This window comes from Ranitomeya variabilis, chromosome 3 (assembly GCF_051348905.1).
Source record: "Ranitomeya variabilis isolate aRanVar5 chromosome 3, aRanVar5.hap1, whole genome shotgun sequence".
NCBI lineage: Eukaryota > Metazoa > Chordata > Amphibia > Anura > Dendrobatidae > Ranitomeya > Ranitomeya variabilis.
Window position 1 is genome coordinate 658371092 of NC_135234.1, and position 21266 is coordinate 658392357.

At 44.1% G+C, this 21266-nt stretch overlaps 1 protein-coding gene across 4 annotated transcripts in view; it reads right to left on the reverse strand.

Moving 5' to 3' along the window:
- POU6F1 (POU class 6 homeobox 1) overlaps positions 1-21266 on the reverse strand; it is a 130516-nt gene that overhangs the window by 11618 nt on the left and 97632 nt on the right. For all 4 annotated transcript variants that reach the window (XM_077297835.1, XM_077297832.1, XM_077297834.1 and 1 more), the window contains one exon: positions 20133-20301. In XM_077297835.1, the coding sequence (XP_077153950.1) occupies positions 20133-20301 (169 nt within the window). The remainder of the gene's footprint in view (positions 1-20132; positions 20302-21266) is intronic.

Genomic DNA, 21266 nt, shown 5'->3' on the forward strand with positions numbered 1-21266 from the left:
TGGAACTACTAACTTTTTTTCACACATTGGATTGAAGACACGTTGGATCAGGACGGGTTCCGTGCACCTGTGAAGCGAATCGGTGAGCTGGCTGAGGCTTCGCCTCATATTTATTTATTTACTTTATATTGATCACCGAAGAGCTGGTCAGTGGTACAATAATGAGTGTTTGCAGACAACAGTTCAATATGGTGGAGGTTCATTGAAAGCCTAGGGCTAAATTTCAGCAAATGGAGTTTGCCAAGATTGTGACCTGAATGCTGAGAAATACAGGCAGATATTTATCCATCATACAATGCCATCAGGAAGGCTTCTGATTGGCTCTATGTTGGGGTTGTCCTACTGTAGAATACATTTGGAGCAAATGCCATTAAAGAGGTTGTCTGATCCCGAAATCCATATATTTTTTTTTAGCTATCCTGTGCTGTATTGTAATATATAAAACCCCTATACATTTTGTTTTTACCTTTCCTTTCTCTTCTTCTCTACCTGCAACCAGTTTGTTTACATTCTCCTCTCTCAGACCAGGCAGCTTCATGGGCTTTTTTTAAGCTCACAGCTCAATGTCCCGCACCACCCGCTAGCATCTGCCCCAGCACTGACCTCTATCATTCATTCCAGCATTGGAAGTGACAGAAGAGCAATCCCTGTCCTCTCATATGCCCATAGTAATATACGGTATAACACGTATGTTAGCCCACACTCAAACCTCAGCTGCTGCAGAACCTCATAATACACACTTCAGCTGCTGCAGAAAATCATAACACATCTTAGCTGTTATCGTTGCATTAAATTGATAGAATGGCTTTTATTTCCACATTGAGCCATTACCAGTGATCTGGAGATAGCAGTATGTAATATAGAACACTGAGGCTTCCAGTGTTATTTTGCCACACAATAAGGTACCTGACAGACGATTCCTACTGCACGACCCCCCGGGAGCAGAAAGCAGAAATCAGACATTGGTTCTATTATTGCAGTCATGCAGATTCTGTTGCGTTTCAGATAAAACGTCCATTTAATATCCAGTCGGCGACTGATGACTAGCCCAAGACTCCTGTCACCTGCGGCTTCTCCTTTTATCTCCTAGACTGACATTTGTCCCCTGTGTTTGTAATTCTGTCACTTAACACTGACAAGCCGAATCCTAAAAGGTGTGTAATATGCGCTCTGTTAGGATTTTGCTCTACTTGCTGATTCCAGCGATCGTCACGTGATTACTCACATGTGACATGAGACTGATGTCTCCTACTGCTTCTCCAAATTGAAAATTAGAACAATGAAAGAAGCAGCAGATGTCAGAAGGCACATGACCACAAGTCAGCGAATCACTTGTAAGCGATCACGTGACGACCACTGGAATCAACAAGTAGAACAAAACCCTATCAGAGTGCATATTACATACCTTTAAAACTTAATGGAGACTAAAGAAAACAGATATATGATCATATTAATATCTACAAATAATTACATTTTATTCAGAAATAAACAGATCGAGATATAAGCAGTCGATATGTAACAAAAGGCTGAAGGAGGTGCACATCATGTTGAAAGATCAATGTAAAATGAAAAGTTTAAGGAATGAAAAAAAAAAAAAGGGGGAAGGGAAGATGCGGTCAGATAATTTGATTATATGTGTAGTCTACAGTAGGTACGGAAAGTATTCAGACCCCTTTAAAATTTTCACTGTTTCATTGCAGCGATTTGGTAAATTGAAAAAAGTTCTTTTTTTTCACATTAATGTACAGTGGGGAAAAAAGTATTTAGTCAGCCACCAATTTTGCAAGTTCTCCCACTTAAAAAGATAAGAGAGGCCTGTAATTGACATCATAGATAGACCACAACTATGAGAGTCAAAATGAGAAAACAAATCCAGAAAATCACCTTGTCTGATTTGGCAAGATTTATTTACCAAATTATGGAGGACAATAAGTATTTGGTCATTAACAAAAGTTCATCTCAATACATTGATATACCGTATATACTCGAGTATAAGCCGAGATTTTCAGCCCACTTTTTTGGGCTGAAAGTGACCCTCTCGGCTTATACTCGAGTCAGTGTCGGTGTGGGGTCGGCGGGTGAGGGGGAGCGGCGGCTGTGATATACTCACCTGTTCCTGGCGCGGTCCCTGCATGTCCCATGGTCTCCGGGCAGCTCTTCCTGTGTTCAGCGTTCACGTGGTACCGCTCATTACAGTAATGAATATGCACGCATATTCATTACTGTAATGAGCAGTACGTGACCGCTGAACACAGGAAGATGCCGCCGGCTCCCGGAGACCATCTGACAGTGAGACGCTGCCAGGGGACCGCGCCGGGAGCAGATGAGTATATCAGGGGAGGGGGAGCATTGCGCGATAGTCACCTTCCTCGTTCCATCGCTGCGCGCTGCTCTGTCTTCCGTCCTCTGACGGAAGCGATTAGTGTGCGCGCCGCCCTCTGCCTGAACGGTCAGTGCAGATGGAAGACAGAGCAGCGCGCAGTGATGGAACGTGGAAGGTGACTATCGCAAGTGCCGGGGGCCTGAGTGAAGAGAGGTGAGTATGTGATTTTTTTTTTATTTTAATCGCAGCAACAGCAAATGGGGCAAATGTATGGAGCATCTTATGGGGCATATATGAGGAGCATCTTATGGGGCATATATGAGGAGCATCTTATGGGGCATATATGAGGAGCATCTTATGGGGCATATATGAGGAGCATCTTATGGGGCATATGTGTGGAGCATCTCATGGGGCCCCTAATGTGTGGAGCATCTCATGGGGCCATAATGTGTGGAGCATCTTATGGGGCCATAATGTGTGGAGCATCTTATGGGGCCATCAACCTTTATGCAGCATTGTATGGGGCAAATGTTTCTATGGAGCATCTTATGGGGCCATTATTAACCTTTGTGCAGCATTATATGGGGTATATTTTAATATGGAGCATCTTATGGGGCCCATCATGAACTGTATGGAGCATTATATGGGGCTCCTGATTCAATATGGATATTCAAAAACACAACCTACTGATGTCTCAATTAATTTTACTTTTATTGGTATCTATTTTTACTTTTGACATTTACCGGTAGCTGCTGCATTTCCTACCCTAGGCTTATACTCGAGTCAATAAGTTTTCCCAGTTTTTTGTGGCAAAATTAGGGGGGTCGGCTTATACTCGGGTCGGCTTATACTCGAGTATATACGGTATATCCTTTGTTGGCAATGACAGAAGTCAAACGCTTTCTGTAAGTCTTCAAAAGGCACACATTGTTGGTGGTATGTTGGCCCATTCCTCCATGCAGATTTCCTCTAGAGCAGTGATGTTTTGGGCCTGTCGCTGGGCAACACGTACTTTCAACTCCCTCCGCGGGTTTTCTATGGAGTTGAGATCTGGAGACTGGCTAGGCCACTCCAGGACCTTCATATGCTTCTTACGAAGCCACTCCTTCATTGCCCTGGCGGTGTGCTTGGGATCATTATCATGCTGAAAGACCCATCCACGTTTCATCTTCAATGCCCTTGCTGATGGAAGGAGGTTTGCACTCAAAATCTTAATTGCCCTGGTCACCTTTGCAGAGATTGCACTCTATCGTGCCAAAGCATGTCTAATAAGAAATACATGAAATATGAATAGCAAAATGGCTTTTGAACATTAGGAAAAATATTTATGAGACGCTTTGCACAAAATTTGGCCAAATAGTGTGAGCCCATCAACCATCGTCAAGGTGGCCTCATTAATCTGATGGGTCCTTGACCTCCCTGTCCAAAAGTGGACACTTACCTAAGGCTAATGTCTGAATGCATGGGTGAATGTGGACACCTCTCTCTGTAAAGCCTACATATATGGGTTGGCCAAATGTGATTAGATATAATTAAAAACCACATGGTGAAGGGAGGAGTGCTCAGTCAGTAAGCTAACATAGAAATGACAGAGAAATGACTGTCCACATTCACCCATGCATTCAGACATTAGCCTTAGGGAAGTGTCCACATTTGGACAGGGAGGTCAGGGGCTCATCAGATTAATGAGGCCACCTTGACGATGGTTGATGGGCTCACACTATTTGGCCAAATTTTGTGCATAGCGTCTCAAATATTTTTTTTGCTATTCATATTTCATGTAGTTCATATTAGACATGCTTTGGCACGGTAGAGTGCAACCTTTTTTTGTATATTGTATATGGAGGTAGCTGCTCCTGGTATGCACCTATTCACATTAGTTTGGATGTGCCAGTCATTTTTCTGTCACACCTTTGCAGAGAAACAGACCCACAGCATGATGCTTCCAGCCCCATGCTTCACAGTACGTATGGTGTTTTGGGATGCAACTCAGCATTCTGTCTCCTCCAAACACGACGAGTTTTGTTTCTACCAAACAGTTCTACTTTGGTTTCATCAGACCATATGACATTCTCCCAATATTCTTATGGATAAACAAAATGCTCTCTAGAAAACTTCAGACGGGCCCGGACATGTACTGGCTTAAGCGGGGGGACAAGTCTGGCACTGCAGGATCTGAGTCCCTGGCGGCACAGTGCTTTACTGATGGTAGCCTTTATTACGGTGGTCCTAGCTCTATGAAAGGTCATTAACTAGGTCACCCCGTGTGGTTCTGGGATTTTTGATCACCATTCTTGTGATCATTTAGACCCCACGGGGTGAAACCTTACGTGGAGACCCAGATCGAGGGAGATATCAGTGGTCTTGTATGTCTTCCATTTTCTTTTAATTGCTCTCACAGTTCATTTCATCACACCAAGTTGCTTGCCTATTGCAGATTCAGTCTTCCCAGCCTGGTGTGGGGCTACAATTTTGTTTCTGGTGTCCTTCGACAGCTGTTTGGTCTTCACCATAGTGGAGATTGGAGTGTGATTGTTTGAGGTTGTGGACAGGTGTCTTTTATACTGATAAAAAGTTAAAAGAGATGCCATTACTACAGGTAATGAGTGGAGGACAGAGGAGCCTCTTAAAGAAGAAGTTACAGGTCTGAGAGAGCCAGAAATCTTGCATGTTTTTAGGTGACCAAATTCTTATTTTACACCATAATTTGCAAAATAAATCTTGCCAAATCAGACAAGGTGATTTTCTGGATTTGTTTTCTCATTTTGACTCTCATAGTTGCGGTGTACCCATGATGTCAAATGAGAATCATGAGGTCAAAGGAACTGGCCAAGGAGCTCAGAGACAATTGTGGCAAGGCACAGATCTGGCCAAGGTTACAACAGAATTTTTGCAGTACTCAAGGTTCCTAAGAGCACAGTGGCCTCCATAATCCTTAAATGGAAGAAGTTTGGGACCACCTGAAGTCTTCCTAGACAATCCCAACAGTGAAACATGGTGGTGGCAGCATCATGCTATGGGGTGTTTTTCAGCTGCAGGGACAGGACGACTGGTTGTCATTGAAGGAAACATGAATGTGGCCAAGTACAGAGATATCCTGGATGAAAACCTATTCCAGAGTACTCTGGACCTCAAACTTGGCTGAAGGTTCACCTTCCAACAAGACAATGACCCTAAGCACACAGCTAAAATAACAAAGGAGTGACTTCAGAACAACTCTGTGACCATTCTTGACTGGCCCAGCCAGATCCCTGAACTAAACCCAATTGAGCATCTCTCGAGAGGTCTGAAAATGGCTGTCCACCAACATTCACCATCCAACCTGATGGAACTGGAGAGGATCTGCAAGGAAGAATGACAGAGGATCCCCAAATCCTGGTGTGAAAAACTTGTTGCATCATTCCCAAGAAGACTCATGGCTGTACTAGCTCAAAAGGGTGCTTCTACTCAATACTGAGCAAAGGGTCTAAATACTTATGACCATGTGATATTTCAGTTTTTCTTTTAATAAATTTGCAAAAATAACTACATTTCTGTTTGTTTTTTTTCAGTCAAGACGGGATTCAGAGTGTACATTAATGAGAAAAAAATGAACTTTTTTGAATTTACCAAATGGCTGAAATGAAACAGAGTGAAAAATGTAAAGGGGTATGAATGCTTTCCGTACACACTGTATGTGTTACTTGGCCATACATATAGCATGCACAAAAATGAAACAAAAAAATGCAAAAATAATAATTGCATAAATAACATACATGTCCTAGTATGCTGAACAGGCATGATTGGTCTAGTCGAAGTATCCACGCAATATCATGACTTGTGCAAATCAAATATGGTAGAGGAGTAAATGTATATCTTAACCTGTAGCTTGGACCTGTGTGAACAGCAACATCCACGATATGACCCCACCCAGACGCGTATCGGGGTGGGAGCGCATCGTGGATGCTGCTGTATACAGGCTAAGGTATATATTCCCCCTCTTCCATATTCTAGCGTAATACAATATTTAGTCCTTCATTGTGATATCCATATTGGTAGATCACTAATCTGATTAGGATCCATCTGTACCTTACCATATGGGGATTATCATATTAAATGGATTAGCATACTAGGACTGATTTGTACTTGCACTTTAATATATCCACTGCTCAAAAAATAAGGAGAACACAAACACAATATAACTCCAAGTCAATCACACTTCTGTGAACTCAACCTGTCCAGTTATGAAGCAACATGGATTGTGAACCAGTTTCTCCTGCTGTTGTGCAAATGGAACAGAAAACAGGTAAAAATGATAGGCAATTAGCAAGACAACCCCTATAAAGGAGTGCTTTTGTGGGGGTTGACCACAGACCATTTCTCTGTTCTCAACCTTTTTGGCTGTTTTGGTCACTTTGCATTTTGTCATTGCTCTCGACCCTAGAGATACTGTACAGTAGCATGAGGCGATGTCTACAACCACCAGAAGTTGCTCAGGTAGTGCAGCTTATCCAGGGTGGCACAGATGGAAATCTGTGCGAGCTGTGGCAAGCAGGGTAGCGGTGTCTGTCAGCACAGTGTCCAGAGCATGGAGCAGATACCAGGACACAGGACAGTACATCAGTAGACGCAGAGTGGGCCGTAGGAGGGCAACAACCCAGAGCAGGACCGCTACCTACTCCTTTGGGTAAGGAGGAACAGGAGGAGCAGTGCCAAAGGCCTGCAAAAATGACCTCCAGCAGGTCACTAACATCCATGTGACTGTCAGAAACGGAGTCCATGAGGGTGGTTTGAGGGCCCGACATCCACAACTGGGTATTGTCCTTACAACCCAACCCCATGCAGTGCAATTGGCATTTGCCAGAGAACAACAAGATTGGCAGATTCAGCATTGGCGACCTGTACTCTTCACGGATGAAAGCAGGTTCACAGTGAGCACATGTTACTGAGTCTGGAGACGCTGTGGAGAACATTTTGCTGCCTGCAACATCCTCCAGCATGACCGGTTTGGCAGTGGGTTAGTAATGGTGTGGGAAGGCATTTCTTTGGAGGTCCACACAGCCCTCCATGTGCTAAGCAGAGGTATCGTGAATGCCATTAGGTACTGGGGATGAGATCCTCAGACTTATTGTGAGACCATATGCAGGTGCACTGGGTCCTGGCTTCTGTCATGATCCAGTCTGGAGTTTTTTTTCTGTTATTTCCTTTCTGGACTGGTCATGTGGGGGTTAACACCCTCTGCCTCGTTTTGGAGCTGGCTGGGCTATTTCAGTCTTCTGCAGTCTGCTGGCCAGGGTCAGTGATAGTTTACGCTTCCAGGCTAGAGCAGCTGACCCTTATACCCTGGTGAACCTCCTGCCTTTGACTTCCCGTATTTGTGTGTGACCCATTCCCTATCCCTGACACAGTGTTCGTCTGGTGGTTTTCCTTACAGTGTATGACTCGGCCTGATCTCTGAACCCCGCCTCTTGCTTTCTGTCTCTGATACCTCGTTCCCCGACCGGCTTTGACTTCTGGCTTGTACCCCGACTTCGTCTCATGGCTCACGTTTTGGACACTGTGCTCCCGTTTGGCTCTGACTTCATGCATGCTGTGACCTCTGGTACCTCTGCTCCTGACAGTTTCTGACTCGTCTGACCATTCTTTCGTTACCTGTGACACCTGTGCGGCTGCTCAGTGTTGCTACGCTATTAGTGTGCAACCGTTCTTCCCTCACCAGCACCCCCTGGTGGAGGTTGGGCTAAACTGTGCTGCAGCCGCATCACAGCTTCCTTATGATGCATGACAATGCTAGGCCTCATGTGGCTGAAAATGTGTCAGCAGTTCCTGCATGATGAAAGCATTGATGCTATGGACTGGCCTGCCCGTTCACCAGACCTGAATCCAATCGAGCACATCTGGGACATGATGTCTTGTTTCATCCACCAACACCACGTTGCAGACTGTACAGAAGTGGACTGATGCTTTGAGGTCTGGGAAGAGATCCCTCAGCAGAACATCTGCTGCCTTGTCAGGAGCATGCCCAGGTGTTGTAGGGAGGTCATACACACTACTGAGCATAATTTCCTAGTCTTGAGGCATTTCCATTGAAGTTGGATCAGCCTGTAATTTGATTTTCCACTTTGATTTTGAGTATCATTCCAAATCCAGAAGTTCATGGGATATTATTTATATTGATATTTTTTATGTTTTATTGTTCTCAACGCATTCCACTATGTAATGAATACAAATTTGTAACTGGAATATTTCTTTCAGTGATATCTATGATGTGGTATTTTAGTGTTCTCTTTATTTTTTTGAGCAGTGTATATTGTGGCAATTCCAGCAAGGCTAGGGTTGAATCCTAGCTCAGCAAGCTTGGTGTTCATCTAAGTCAGTCTGTTGGGGGGAGCCGAGCAGACTGGATGTGTCTTGAGGTTGAAGAGAGAAATGTGCCAGAATCTTTTTGAAAAGAGTCTGTACAGGCAATGTGCACTAAACCTCACGTATCAGTATTTGGTAAGGATGAGAGCAGATTTCTTTGATTAAAATGGGGTGAGCAAAGCAGTGTCTGAAGTAATCAGGGTCTATACTGTTTAGTTAGCACCTGGACAAGGCTACGATTTTGCTTTTTGGGTGCTGTGCAACCTGTGGAAAGCAATAAAAACCTCATGTGTTTGCATTGGCTATGTGACTGCTACCTCATGCCTACCAGAGCGAGTGAATTCCTACAATATGTATGTACACTGTGTGCAGAATTATTAGGCAAGTTGTATTTTGAAGAGAGATTTGACGGGCTCTGAAAAGTCCAAAATTGTGAGAATTGTGAGATGTCTTGCAGAGGGATGCAGCAGTCTTGAAATTGCCAAACTTTTGCAGCGTGACCACCGAACAATCAAGTGTTTCATGGCAAATAGCCAACAGGATCGCAAGAAGCGTGTTGGGCAAAAAAGGCGTAAAATAACTGCCCATGAATTGAGGAAAATCAAGCGTGAAGCTGCCAAAATGCCATTTGCCACCAGTTTTGCCATATTTCAGAGCTGCAGCGAAACTGAAGTAACAAAAAGCACAAGGTGTGCGATACTCAGGGACATGGCCAAGGTAAGGAAGGCTGAAAATTGACCACCTTTGAACAAGAAACATAAGATAAAACGACAAGACTAGGCCAAGAAATATCTTAAGACTGACTTTTCAAAGGTTTTATGGACTGATGAAATGAGAGTGACTCTTGATGGACCAGACGGATGGGCCAGAGTCTGGATCAGTAAAGGGCAGAGAGCAACACTCCGAGGTGGGGTACTGGTATGGGCTGGTATCATCAAAGATGAACTTGTGGGACCTTTTCGGGTTGAGGATGGAGTGAAGCTCAACTCCCAGACCTACTGCCAGTTTCTGGAAGACAACTTCTTGAAGCAGTGGTACAGGAAGAAGTCGGTATCATTCAAGAAAATCATGATTTTCATGCAGGACAATGCTCCATCACATGCCTCCAACTACTCCACAGCGTGGCTGGCCAGTAAAGGTCTCAAAGAAGAAAAAATAATGACATGGCCCCCTTGTTCACCTGATCTGAACCCCATAGAGAACCTGTGGTCCCTCATAAAATGTGAGATCTACAGGAAGGGAAAACAGTACACCTCTCGGAACAGTGTCTGGGAGGCTGTGGTGGCTGCTGCACGCAATGTTGATCGTAAACAGATCAAGCAACTGACAGAATCTATGGATGGAAGGCTGTTGAGTGTCATCATAAAGAAAGGTGGCTATATTGGTCACTAATTTTTTTGGGTTTTGTTTTTGCATGTCAGAAATGTTTATTTCTAAATTTTGGGCAGTTATATTGGTTTACCTGGTGAAAATAAACAAGTAAGATGGGAATATATTTGGTTTTTATTAAGTTGCCTAATAATTCTGCACAGTAATAGTTACCTGCACAAGCAGATATCTTCCTAAGATAGCCAAATCTAAAGAAAAAAAACCCCACTCCAACTCCCAAAAATAATAAGCTTTGATATTTATGAGTCTCTTGGGTTGATTGAGAACATAGTTGTTGATCAATAATAAAAATAATCCTCTAAAATACAACTTGCCTAATAATTCTGCACACAGTGTACAGTTATGGCTTGAAGTCTTGGCACCCTTGAAATTTTGAAGTACGTCTTCCAGAAAACTATTGCAATTACACATGTTTTATTATACACAAACTTATTTCCTTTATCGTGTTGTTCAAATACACACAAAAAAGCAAACTGGATATAATTTCACACAAAACCCCCAAAATGGACTGGAAAAAATTGTTGGCACCTTTTCAAAATTCTGGGTAAACAACTTTATTTCAAGCATATGATGGTCATTCAAACTCACATGTGCCAAGTAACAGGTGTGGGCAACATGAAAATCACACCTGAAACCAGATAAAAAGAGAAGTTGACAGAATCTTTGATTTTTGTGTCTGTGTGTGCCACAATAAACATGGAGAATAGAAAGAGGAGAAGAGAACTGCCTGAGGACTTGAGAACTAAAATTGCTGAAAAATATTAACAATCTCAAGGTTACAAGTCCATCTCCAGAGATCTTTATGTTAATTTGTCCATGGTGCGCAATATTAACCAAGGAATTTACAATCCATGGTACTGTAGCTAATCTCCCTGGACATGGATGGCAGAGAAAAATTGAAGAAAGGTTGCAACACAGGATAGTCTAGATGGTGGATAAGCAGCCCTCATCAAGTTCCAAAGAAATTCAAGCTGTCCTGCAGGCTCAGAGTGCATCTGTGTCAGTGCAAATGATCTGTCCTCTAGACGGAGTGTGAGCAGTTCCTCCAGAATCAGGAGAGAGCTGGTTATATGCCCAAGTGTGGTAGCTAGGCAACGGTGCACAACGCTGACAGGGAATATATTACTATCAGCATTCTGCAACCCAGGTTCACACACAGAATAGGAAAAAAAACCTGGACAACCCCTTTAAGAGTTATATTCAGGGTAAAGAAGAACAGAATCCTGATCTCAATATCATTAAGCCTGTCCATGATTACTTGATTAAACTGAAGGATCTGTTCAAGCTTACATCCACAGAAGATCTGTGGTTAGTTTTCCAAGATGTTTGGAACAACCTCCCTGCTGAGTTTCTTCAAAAACTGCGTAAAAGTGTACTTAGAAGAATTGATGCAGCTTTGAAGGCAAAGGGCAGTCAAACCAAATATTACTTTAATTTAGATTTCTCTTTTGATCAATTGCTTTGCATTTTGTGAACTGATAAAAATAAACTATTAACACTTCTATTTTTTAAAGCATATTTATTTTGCAGCCTTTTTTCTACATCTGCTTAATACCTTTGCGCAGGATTGCACTTTAGTGATCCAAGCTGAATGTATTAAATTCAACCAAAGAAAAGGGTAGGATGATACTATACAGAGTATACAATTGTAATTGTATTAACAGCAATAGTTTAATATATTAGGATTAGCTCCTTCACTTTAGGTCAGAAATCGGTAGCAGCCTGAATTCCATATTTAACAATACTATTATATATTATAATAATATTCTGTTTTCATTTTTCCATCAACAGTCATATGAGGGCTTGTTTTTTGGCGGACGAGTTGTAAATCATTAGTAACACCATTCACTTTACCATAAAATGTACTGAAAAATGGGAAAAAAATTTCCAAATGCAGCAAAATGGTCAAAAAACGTGATTCCGCCATTGTTTTTTTTTTTTTTTTTTAAAGATATTCATTGTGCAGTATCAGATTCTCTAAGTAAGTATGATTTGGAGACCTGTATGCTTTTTATTTTTTCAACGATGAAGCTTGCTGAGGGCTTATTTTTACTCATTGCGAGTTGAACACGAGACCATAAGTAAGGATGGCAGCCATGGGAGCCTTCAGCCCGATTACCCACCGACACCCAGCAATTGCGTCAACTAAATGCTGCTCTCAGTCAGAGCTCAGACCGGAATCCAAATCAAAATCTGAGGGTTGACGTAAAGAGGGCGCTGTGACTTGAGATGCCCTAGCAATCTAAGATTTGGAACACTACTGCAAGGAACAGTGGACAAAGATTGCCAATTCTAGTGACATGCTCAAGACTACACCGGATGTGTAAAAATTAACAAATTCATTAATACTCAACTTTTGCCACCTGCCTGGTTCCATCACAGGCCATTCCGTGGTTCGCACCGGTGCAGGAAGTGTATGAGTCACTGTTCAACCAACCATTAGACCACTGTGGCCTGTGACTGCAGTGGTCAGGTAATAAAAGAAAGAACCTGGCACTCAACTTAATGCTTGTGAGATTTTAATCGTAGTAGCCAAAACGTTTCGGTCCTATATCTGGACCTTCATCAGTTACGTACTATGATGAAAAAAGTAAATGACTGTAGTGTCATATAAGGCACAGCATGGTCTGCGTCTGGTATTTGCGCAGATAGGTTTAGGCACACAGAATGGACTTATTCACGCTGATAGGTGCTGTGCTTGTGTCCAGACACAGTATCCCAGCTTGTCTGGACACAAGCACAGCACCTATCAGCGTGAATAAGTTTTGGCTACTACGATTAAAATCTCACAAGCATTAAGTTGAGTGCCAGGTTCTTTCTTTTAGTATCACATGGTGTGGGAACCTACCTGGGCACCACCAGTAGTAGTGCACACGGCTTTATCTTTGCAGTGGTCAGGTAGCTTTCAATTGTCCCATTAGAAAAACTACCGATGACGCAGGGGCGGACACAGACAGCTTGGGGCCCCTGTGTCTGGCCCCCCCCCCCTTTTAAGGCAACAAAGCTATATATATATATAATACGCGCGCACACACACACACACTAAGGGACTGTGCTATACATAAGTAGGTACACTTTATAGTAAGGGACTGTGTTAGACATAATAGTCGACAATAACGTTTCCTCCACCTTTCCCTGTTCCTAAATCCATTATAAATCCCCTTCCTCCCATCCCAATCCCCCACACCCCTCATTGTCCTCCTCACCCAGAATCCCATTATTGCCCTCTCCCTCACCTCCATGATTGCCCTCTTCACGACCTCCATTATTGCTTTCTCCCCACCACCCCATTATTGCCCATTTCACCAGCTCCATCATTGCCTCCTCCCCATCACCCCATCATTGTCCTTTCCACTGCCACCATCATTGCCTTCTCCCCCACCACCCCATCATTACCCATTTCACCACCTCCATCATTTCCTCCTCCCCCTCCACCCCCATTATTGCCCATTCACCACCTCCATCATTTCCTCCTCCCCATCACCCATCATTGCCCTCTCCATCAATCCAATCGTTGCTTTCCGCCCCATCATCCCCAGCATTGCTCTCTGTCAATCCAATCATTGCCTTCTGCCCCATCCCCCCATCATTGCCCTCTCTGTCAACCCAATCAATGCTTTCTTCCACATCATTGCCCTCTCTGTCAACCCAATCATTGCCTTCTGCCCCATCACCACCTCATTGCCTCTCCTCCACCTACACAGACACACACAGCACAATTCACCTCTCTGCATACACACACACACACACACACACACACACACACACCACTATTCACCTCTCTGCATACACACACACACAGCACCATTCACCTCTCTGCATACACAGACACACCTCACCTCACCTCTGCACATGGTATTCTGAAGCACACCATCACTGGCAGCTTCCTGTCTCGCACAGCTGCGACGCTGAATGATGATGTAATTCAGCCACTGTTGTGTGAGCCATAAAGCTCCAGATCCAGGCTGGTGGGCATGCTGGGACTTCTGCTCCCTCAGGTATATGGTGCCAGTATATGGTCTGTCCCCCCAGTTATACAGCAGACATCTCGTCCTCGTTGCTTCATATCCGAATTCCCACCACCTCGGGGACGGACACCCGCTCCTTACCTGCACCGGACTACGCGCCTGGCACCTGGGGGCCCCGGTTGTGCTTGTGGTTGCCAGGTGTCGGGAGCAGCCGTGCAAATGGGCCTCTAAATTTCCCGGGATCTTGTGGCCCCGCCCCCCACAATGCGCGGAGGATTGTGGAAGGATCGTTCAGTCAGCACTCGCACTGCAGCAAGAAAAGGTGGGAAGTGAGAGCGAGATGGATCCATTCCCTGCAGCTCTGCTCCCATTCTCTGTTGCAGGTAGCGGAGCTGCAGGGATTGCTCCCTGCCCGCCGCACATGAGGGCGATCTGGCTAGGGGCCCCCGGAGACTTGGAGCCAGATAAACTGGCCAGATAGCCCTCATTAATAGCTGCCCTGCAGGGGCCCCCCGGAGCCTCTGGGCCCCAGTGCAGCCGCACCGGTTGTACCGGCGGTATGTCCGCCCATGCGATGACGTGCTGCTCGAGTCCCTTGACCGCTGCAGCTAATCACAGACAACAGCAGTCTGGCAACTGGTTGAGGTGAAGTCTCCTCTTTCTGTGGTTGTGCGGTCCTTGCAGTGGCCTCGCTGGATCTCGGTGGGGACTGGTAGGTGAGTATTAATAAGCATGTTATAGTTTTAGGTGATTTGTTTTACATATCCGGTCCTCCATTTACGCTTTTTCTACTGGCCACAGCTGGCAGCCAGAAAGTTATGAAATGGGACATACTGATTGTCCAGCTCGTCTGCAATGTTAGAGCCTGTCCCTGTTTGGTGCAGCTGTTTGGGCAGCACGCATCACCCACGAGATTGGCTTTAAATCTGTTTCGATGGATGTTACTATTTAGGCTACGCCCACATATTCCAGAACTCGAGCCAAAAAAATCTGCAGTGTATTTTGCCACAAATTTTGCGACAAAATATTTTACGTGCAGTTTTTTCCATGCATTTCTCCCTTTACTTTGCTAAGGGTGAAATCAGTGGTATAAGACTACAGAAAAAATTGATTTGAATCTATGTCAGTTTCAGTGTGGAAATGATTTGGCAGTGTATAGATGAGATTTATTAAATAGTCATCCACTTTGCTGATACAATATATGCCTACAGTATATGTGTGAACATATCCTAAAGAGAGGGACATTGTTATCAGTCCTACTGCAGTAGCAAAGCAATATTGAGCTTTATTGTATGGCGAGAATTGTAGACAAAAAGTCATGTATGTGGGAGTAATTATACATAATCACAGCTAGGAAGGAGAAGGCAATGAGTCAACAAATTATTATAGTGATAACCATAGTAACTGCTGACAATAGCGCTCACTTTACATTGTTCAATACATGGGACATTTCAAATTATTGACTGCTGTGAACTTCAGTACTTGGGTGCATATTAATGGGGTAACTACATACAAGGATCAGTGCGCCTCATTTATCAAAACGGTCTTAAAGAGTATCTATACTGCCAATACTGACCAAACAATCATGGCTTTAGGTTTTTGTTTTTTTTCAGTACGAGTTAAACAAGGATGAATTCAAACAGATCTGTCTAAAAGCGGGATTTATACTCTATCGCCTGTTCATCGTTCTGTGCACATGAAAGTGCAGACTGTCCAGTTAAAGTGGTTGTTTGGTCTTCTACTAAAAGTCTGATGTCACTTTACAAGTATGTAACTACTAGATGAAGGTCTAATGCTATCGCATCGGGAGGGCGGTAATGTCACGATGGGGGCAGGCATGCGGCACTGTTGTTGCCTAATGGCATCCTGTGATAAACTAATGACTTTTGCATCAGGGGACTCGTGCTTGACGCCTAAGCTTATATGCATTGTTTTTGTCCCAGCGATGCTTTTGCTCTTCAAGAGTCTCATTTGCCCTTTGTTGTCTTCGACGTTGTGCCTTTGCTGCTTTCCTTTCATTGTCAATGGCGTACTTTTTATGAGGAGCCATGTTGGCATTGATATTTGCTTTTAAAGGGGTTTTCCCACCAACAAAAGTTCATTTTAAAAATTGTCTGTGTCTGACCGTGGCAGGGGAGGAAGCAAAAGACAATACTGACGTTACAGCAGGAGATCGCAGGGGATACATTTTGTGAGGTAAAATATTTTTTAAAAAGTCGGTGAAATATTTTACCTCACAAAATGAATCCTCTGTGATCCCATGCTGTAATGTCAGTATAGTCTTTTGCTTCCTCCCCTGCCCAGGAGATGTGGCATGCTCCTTACACGGTCAGACACAGTCAATTTTTAAAATGAACTTTCGTTCGTGGGAAAACCCTTTAATGTGACCGGCTTCCTCTGCCTGTAGACACGTCGCACATCTGCCACCGGGATCAGCCGAATGATTCACTGCACCTGTGCGTAATTCGGCCAGGCGCAGCAAACCAGACCACCTCCATCTTTGTGCAGACAGGTAGCAGCCGTCACATTAAAACTGCACATGCACTCCTCCTGTACAAAGATGGCGGCAGTCAGAGAATCATTCGGCTGATCCCGGCGGCAGCGTGTTCGCGACGGTGTTCCGCTAGTGGTACCTCGCAAGAGGCTGCGTGAGTGTGTGGTGTGACGGTGTTCCGCTGGTGGTACCACGCAATAGGTTAGTACCAGCAGCAGTTTCCCTATTGAGACACCCATCACTTGGGTGTCCCAATATGGCGGTCGGTGAACTTCCTCCGCTTGGAATTCTGGGATACGGTGACATCTGGACAGAACAGGAAATTAAAACATTACAAGGCAATTATATAAATAGACTAGATGGTGGCCCGATTCTAACGCATTGGGTATTCTAGAATATGTAGGTATTTATGAAGTTTTCAGAATAATGCAATTTATACACAGAATTCGGCCGGCTGGGCATGACCAATTAGCGAAGCGTGGTTCAAATTCCGCGCCAATTCGCGGCCGGACTGCGCCTGTCGCTGATTGGTCACGCCCAGCCGGCCGCAAACAATCAGTGAAGCCAGGGCCGGCTCCAGGTTTTTGAGGGCCCCTCGGGCTAAAGAGTCTCAGTGGGCCACCCTCTTTAACACATACCACGATTCATGATGCACAGATACAGCAGAGAAATATACCACAGCCAAGTAGCATATAACACAGCCCACGCAGCATATAGCACAGCCACGTAGCATATAGCACAGCCCACGTAGCATATAACACAGCCACGTAGTATATAGCACAGCCCATGTAGTATATAGCACAGCCCATGTAATATATAGCACAGCCCACGCAGTGTATAACACAGACCACGTAGTATATAGCACAGCCCACGTAGTATATAACACAGCCCACGCAGTGTATAACAGCCCACGTAGTATATAGCACAGCCCACGTAGTATATAACAGAGTCCACGTAGTATATAACACAGCCACGTAGTATATAGCACAGCCACGTAGTATACAGCACAGCCACGTAGTATATAGCACAGCCCATAGTATATAGCACAGCTCACACAGTATATAACACAGCCACGTAATATATTACGTGGCTGGGCAATATACTACGTGGCTGTGTTATATACTGTGTGAGCTGTGCTATATACTATGGGCTGTGCTATATACTACGTGGCTGTGCTGTATACTACGTGGCTGTGCTATATACTACGTGGCTGTGTTATATACTACGTGGACTCTGTTATATACTACGTGGGCTGTGCTATATACTACGTGGGCTGTTATACACTGCGTGGGCTGTGTTATATACTACGTGGGCTGTGCTATATACTACGTGGCTGGGCAATATACTGCACAGCCCACGTAATATATAGCAGAGACACAGTATATAACACAGCTCATGCAGTATATAACACAGCCCACGTAGTATATAGCACAGCGATGTAGTATATAGCACAGCCCACGTAGTATATAGCTTAGAGACATAGTATATAACACAGCCCACTCAGTATATAACACAGCCCATGTAGTATATAACACAGCCCACGTAGTATATAGCAACGTGGGCAACCTTATCCCTGTTAAAAAAAAAGAATTAAAATAAAAAATAGTTATATACTCACCTTCCGGCGGCCCCCGGATCCAGGCGAGGCGTTTAGCGATGCTCCTCGCGACGCTCCGGTCCCAAGAATGCATTGTGGTCTCGCGAGATAATGACATAGCGGTCTCGGGATACCGCTAAGTCATCATCTCGCGAGACCGCAATGCATGGCCCGGAGCGTCACGAGGAGCGGGAAAGGCGCCGGAAGGTGAGTATATAATGATTTTCCTTTTTTTTAAATTATTTTTAACATTAGATCTTTTTACTATTGATGCTGCATAGGCAGCATCAATAGTAAAAAGTTGGTCACACAGGGTTAATAGCAGCGTTAACGGACTGCGTTACACCGTGGCATTACGCGGTGTAACACAGCCATTAACCCTGTGTGAGCGCTGACTGGAGGGGGCCCTGACAGAGTAGGAAGGGGCGAATTCGCGGCCGGACTGTGCCCGTCGCTGAATCAGCGACGCGGGATTTCCGTGACAGACAGACAAACAGACAGAAGTGCCCCTTAGACGATTATATATATATATAGATAGGCTTCTGAATCCTCACAGCGCGAGCGATACTGCTGTCGAGAGCAGGAAGTCACGTGGCAGCAAGTATGTAATTTGCATACTTCCAGCCACATTCCAACTAAATGTACTAGGCCTCATGCAATTCATTTGAATTGAGCGAGACTGAGCAGGCCTAGACTGCACGTAACCACGCGTGCAAATAACATACTTGAAATCACATGACTGAACTCTCTCGCTGGCACCGTAGAATCCTAATAGAGTGTGGCGCAAACGCTGCAAGGATTAGGAAGTCTACAGTGACAGTGAGTGCAGAGTTTTATCAGAAGACCGGACAACCCCATTAGAAACAATCGTTCAGTGAGCATAGAGGAACATGTTCTCTGCAGCACATCAACTGGTTACACAGGATGATGTGCTGCCCAGAACATTGACTTTTAAGGTACTTTAAAAATCATTTCACCCGATGACTGTTTTGCTCGTATGTGGGGTAATTGCTAGCACGTTCAGACACGCTGATAATCGGGAACCCCAAGAGTTACGAGAATGGAAGCAGCATATTCTATCATTTAGTCCTGTCTGCCTCCTGTAGGACATTTTTTGTTTTTCATATGCATTTGATCTAGGACAAGTTCTCACTATTACAAACGACCAGTGATATATCCAGATTCCATTTAAAAAACTAATGTCACTATAAGGTATGTGCACATGTTGCAGATTTCCTGCGGATCCACAGCGTTTTTTTCTGCTCAGAAATGCTGCAGATCCACAAGTGATTTACAGTACAATGTAAATAAATGGTAAAAAAAATTAAAAAAAAATGCTCTGCTAATGGTGCGGAAAAATCCGCACAGAAAACGCAGCAGATTAAAAAAAAGGAGCATGTCAATTCTTTTGGCGGATCTGCTGCATTTTTGCACCCATTCCATAATAGAAATCCGCAGGGGTAAAAAAAAAGATAAAATCCGCAAAAAAAAAAACGCACAAAAAACGCGCAATTTCTGACCTGCGTTTTCTGCCAAGAAATGCAGAATCTGCACAGAAAATTCCACAGTCAAATCCGCAATGTGTGCATATAGCCTAAGGCTACGTGCACAAGTTCAGCATTTGATAAGTTTTTAACCTCAGTATTTGTAAGTTAAAGCCAGGAGAGGAACAATCAGAGTAAAAGTGTAATAAATGCAGAAGTGGTGACGTTTCTATCACCCACTCCTGATTTTGGCTTATAAAATAATAAGGTAAAAAACTCATCAAATACTGCTCTTGTGCATGTGGCCTTATTGTGACATTCACTGTGAAAAAAGAAATGTTATCTGCAAGAATTAGCGCGATAAGGCTGCTTGAGTAGATGTGATGTCATCCAGCTACTCAGTGGGGGAGCTCAAAACTAATTCAAGCAAAGAATGAAGCATTAGTCCAGGTTATTAAATCAGGTCACCAAGTACCAGAAAACAAAATATCTGTATTATACATTGAAATCTTTGCCAATGAACCTTGAACCTTACCGACAGATGGCCGATTGACTGTATGCAGGTCCTTCAGTGGCTGTCAGTGCTTGACCCACCTGCGTCTGTGTCAGACCAAGAGATAAACGCCGGATCTTAAAATCCTTGGCAAATTCACGGATTTCTTCCAAGTTTATTCCATCTTCATCGTAGTTTCCAGAGTGCGGCTCTGAACATAGAGAATATTTTTTAATCCTTACCCTGCCAAGAATGTTATAAATCTTGCAGAAAAACACTAGTCGCCCGTAAAATGTATGGGCTTAAATCTTGGTATCATATTGTAGCCCATATTAAAGCACTAATGATACCAGACATGTGCAATATTTGAGTTGTAGCACTCGTTTTAAGTTGGGGAGTAGCATGAATAGTTATGAATAGTTTTTCTTCCTGATTCTGTGAATGGGTAAGGAGGGATAACCTACAAGCGACATCTGCAATAATAAGCACAGCCTTTTCTGTCATCTCTCCTTTGTACAGCCACCAATGAGGGAGTAAGTGTCATGGGGATACCGAGACAGAGAGGGGCTGTCACGCACTCCTGCGCTGGTTAGAAGTGCTTCACCATTGAATTAAACAGTGCAGTTTTTTTCCTTGCTAGCAGTGCAAGGTTTAATCTGTTCAGGTGAAGCTGCTGGAGCTTTCCTACTAGGATTGTCTTAGATGTTCAGTTTTGGCCACTCCAGTCTGCTATATATGCTCACCTCTGGCACTTAGGGTTTGCCAGTGTAAGTTCTTACTGCCTGGTGCAAAAGATGGAGGTGTAGTTCGTGGTTGGAGTTGTTTAGAGATAGCTAAGGCTTCTTTCACACTTCCGTTTTTACAATCTGCACAGGAAAATGTTGAAAAGACGGATTCTGTGCAGACTGTAAAAAACGGGTGCACTGGGCCCGTTTTTCTGACGAACCTGTCGAGGCTATGTGCACCTGTTGTGTATGCATACATACACATACACAACACAACCCAGGTTAAAAATAATAATAAAAAAACCCGCAATATTTCTACCTTCCGGCGTCCCGCGCAGCTTTACCGATGCTCCTGGCAGCTCCCGTTCCCAGTAATGCCTTCCGTGCAATGACCTCTGATGATGTCGCGGTCTCGCGACGTCATCGGGTCATTTTGCAATGCATTACTGGG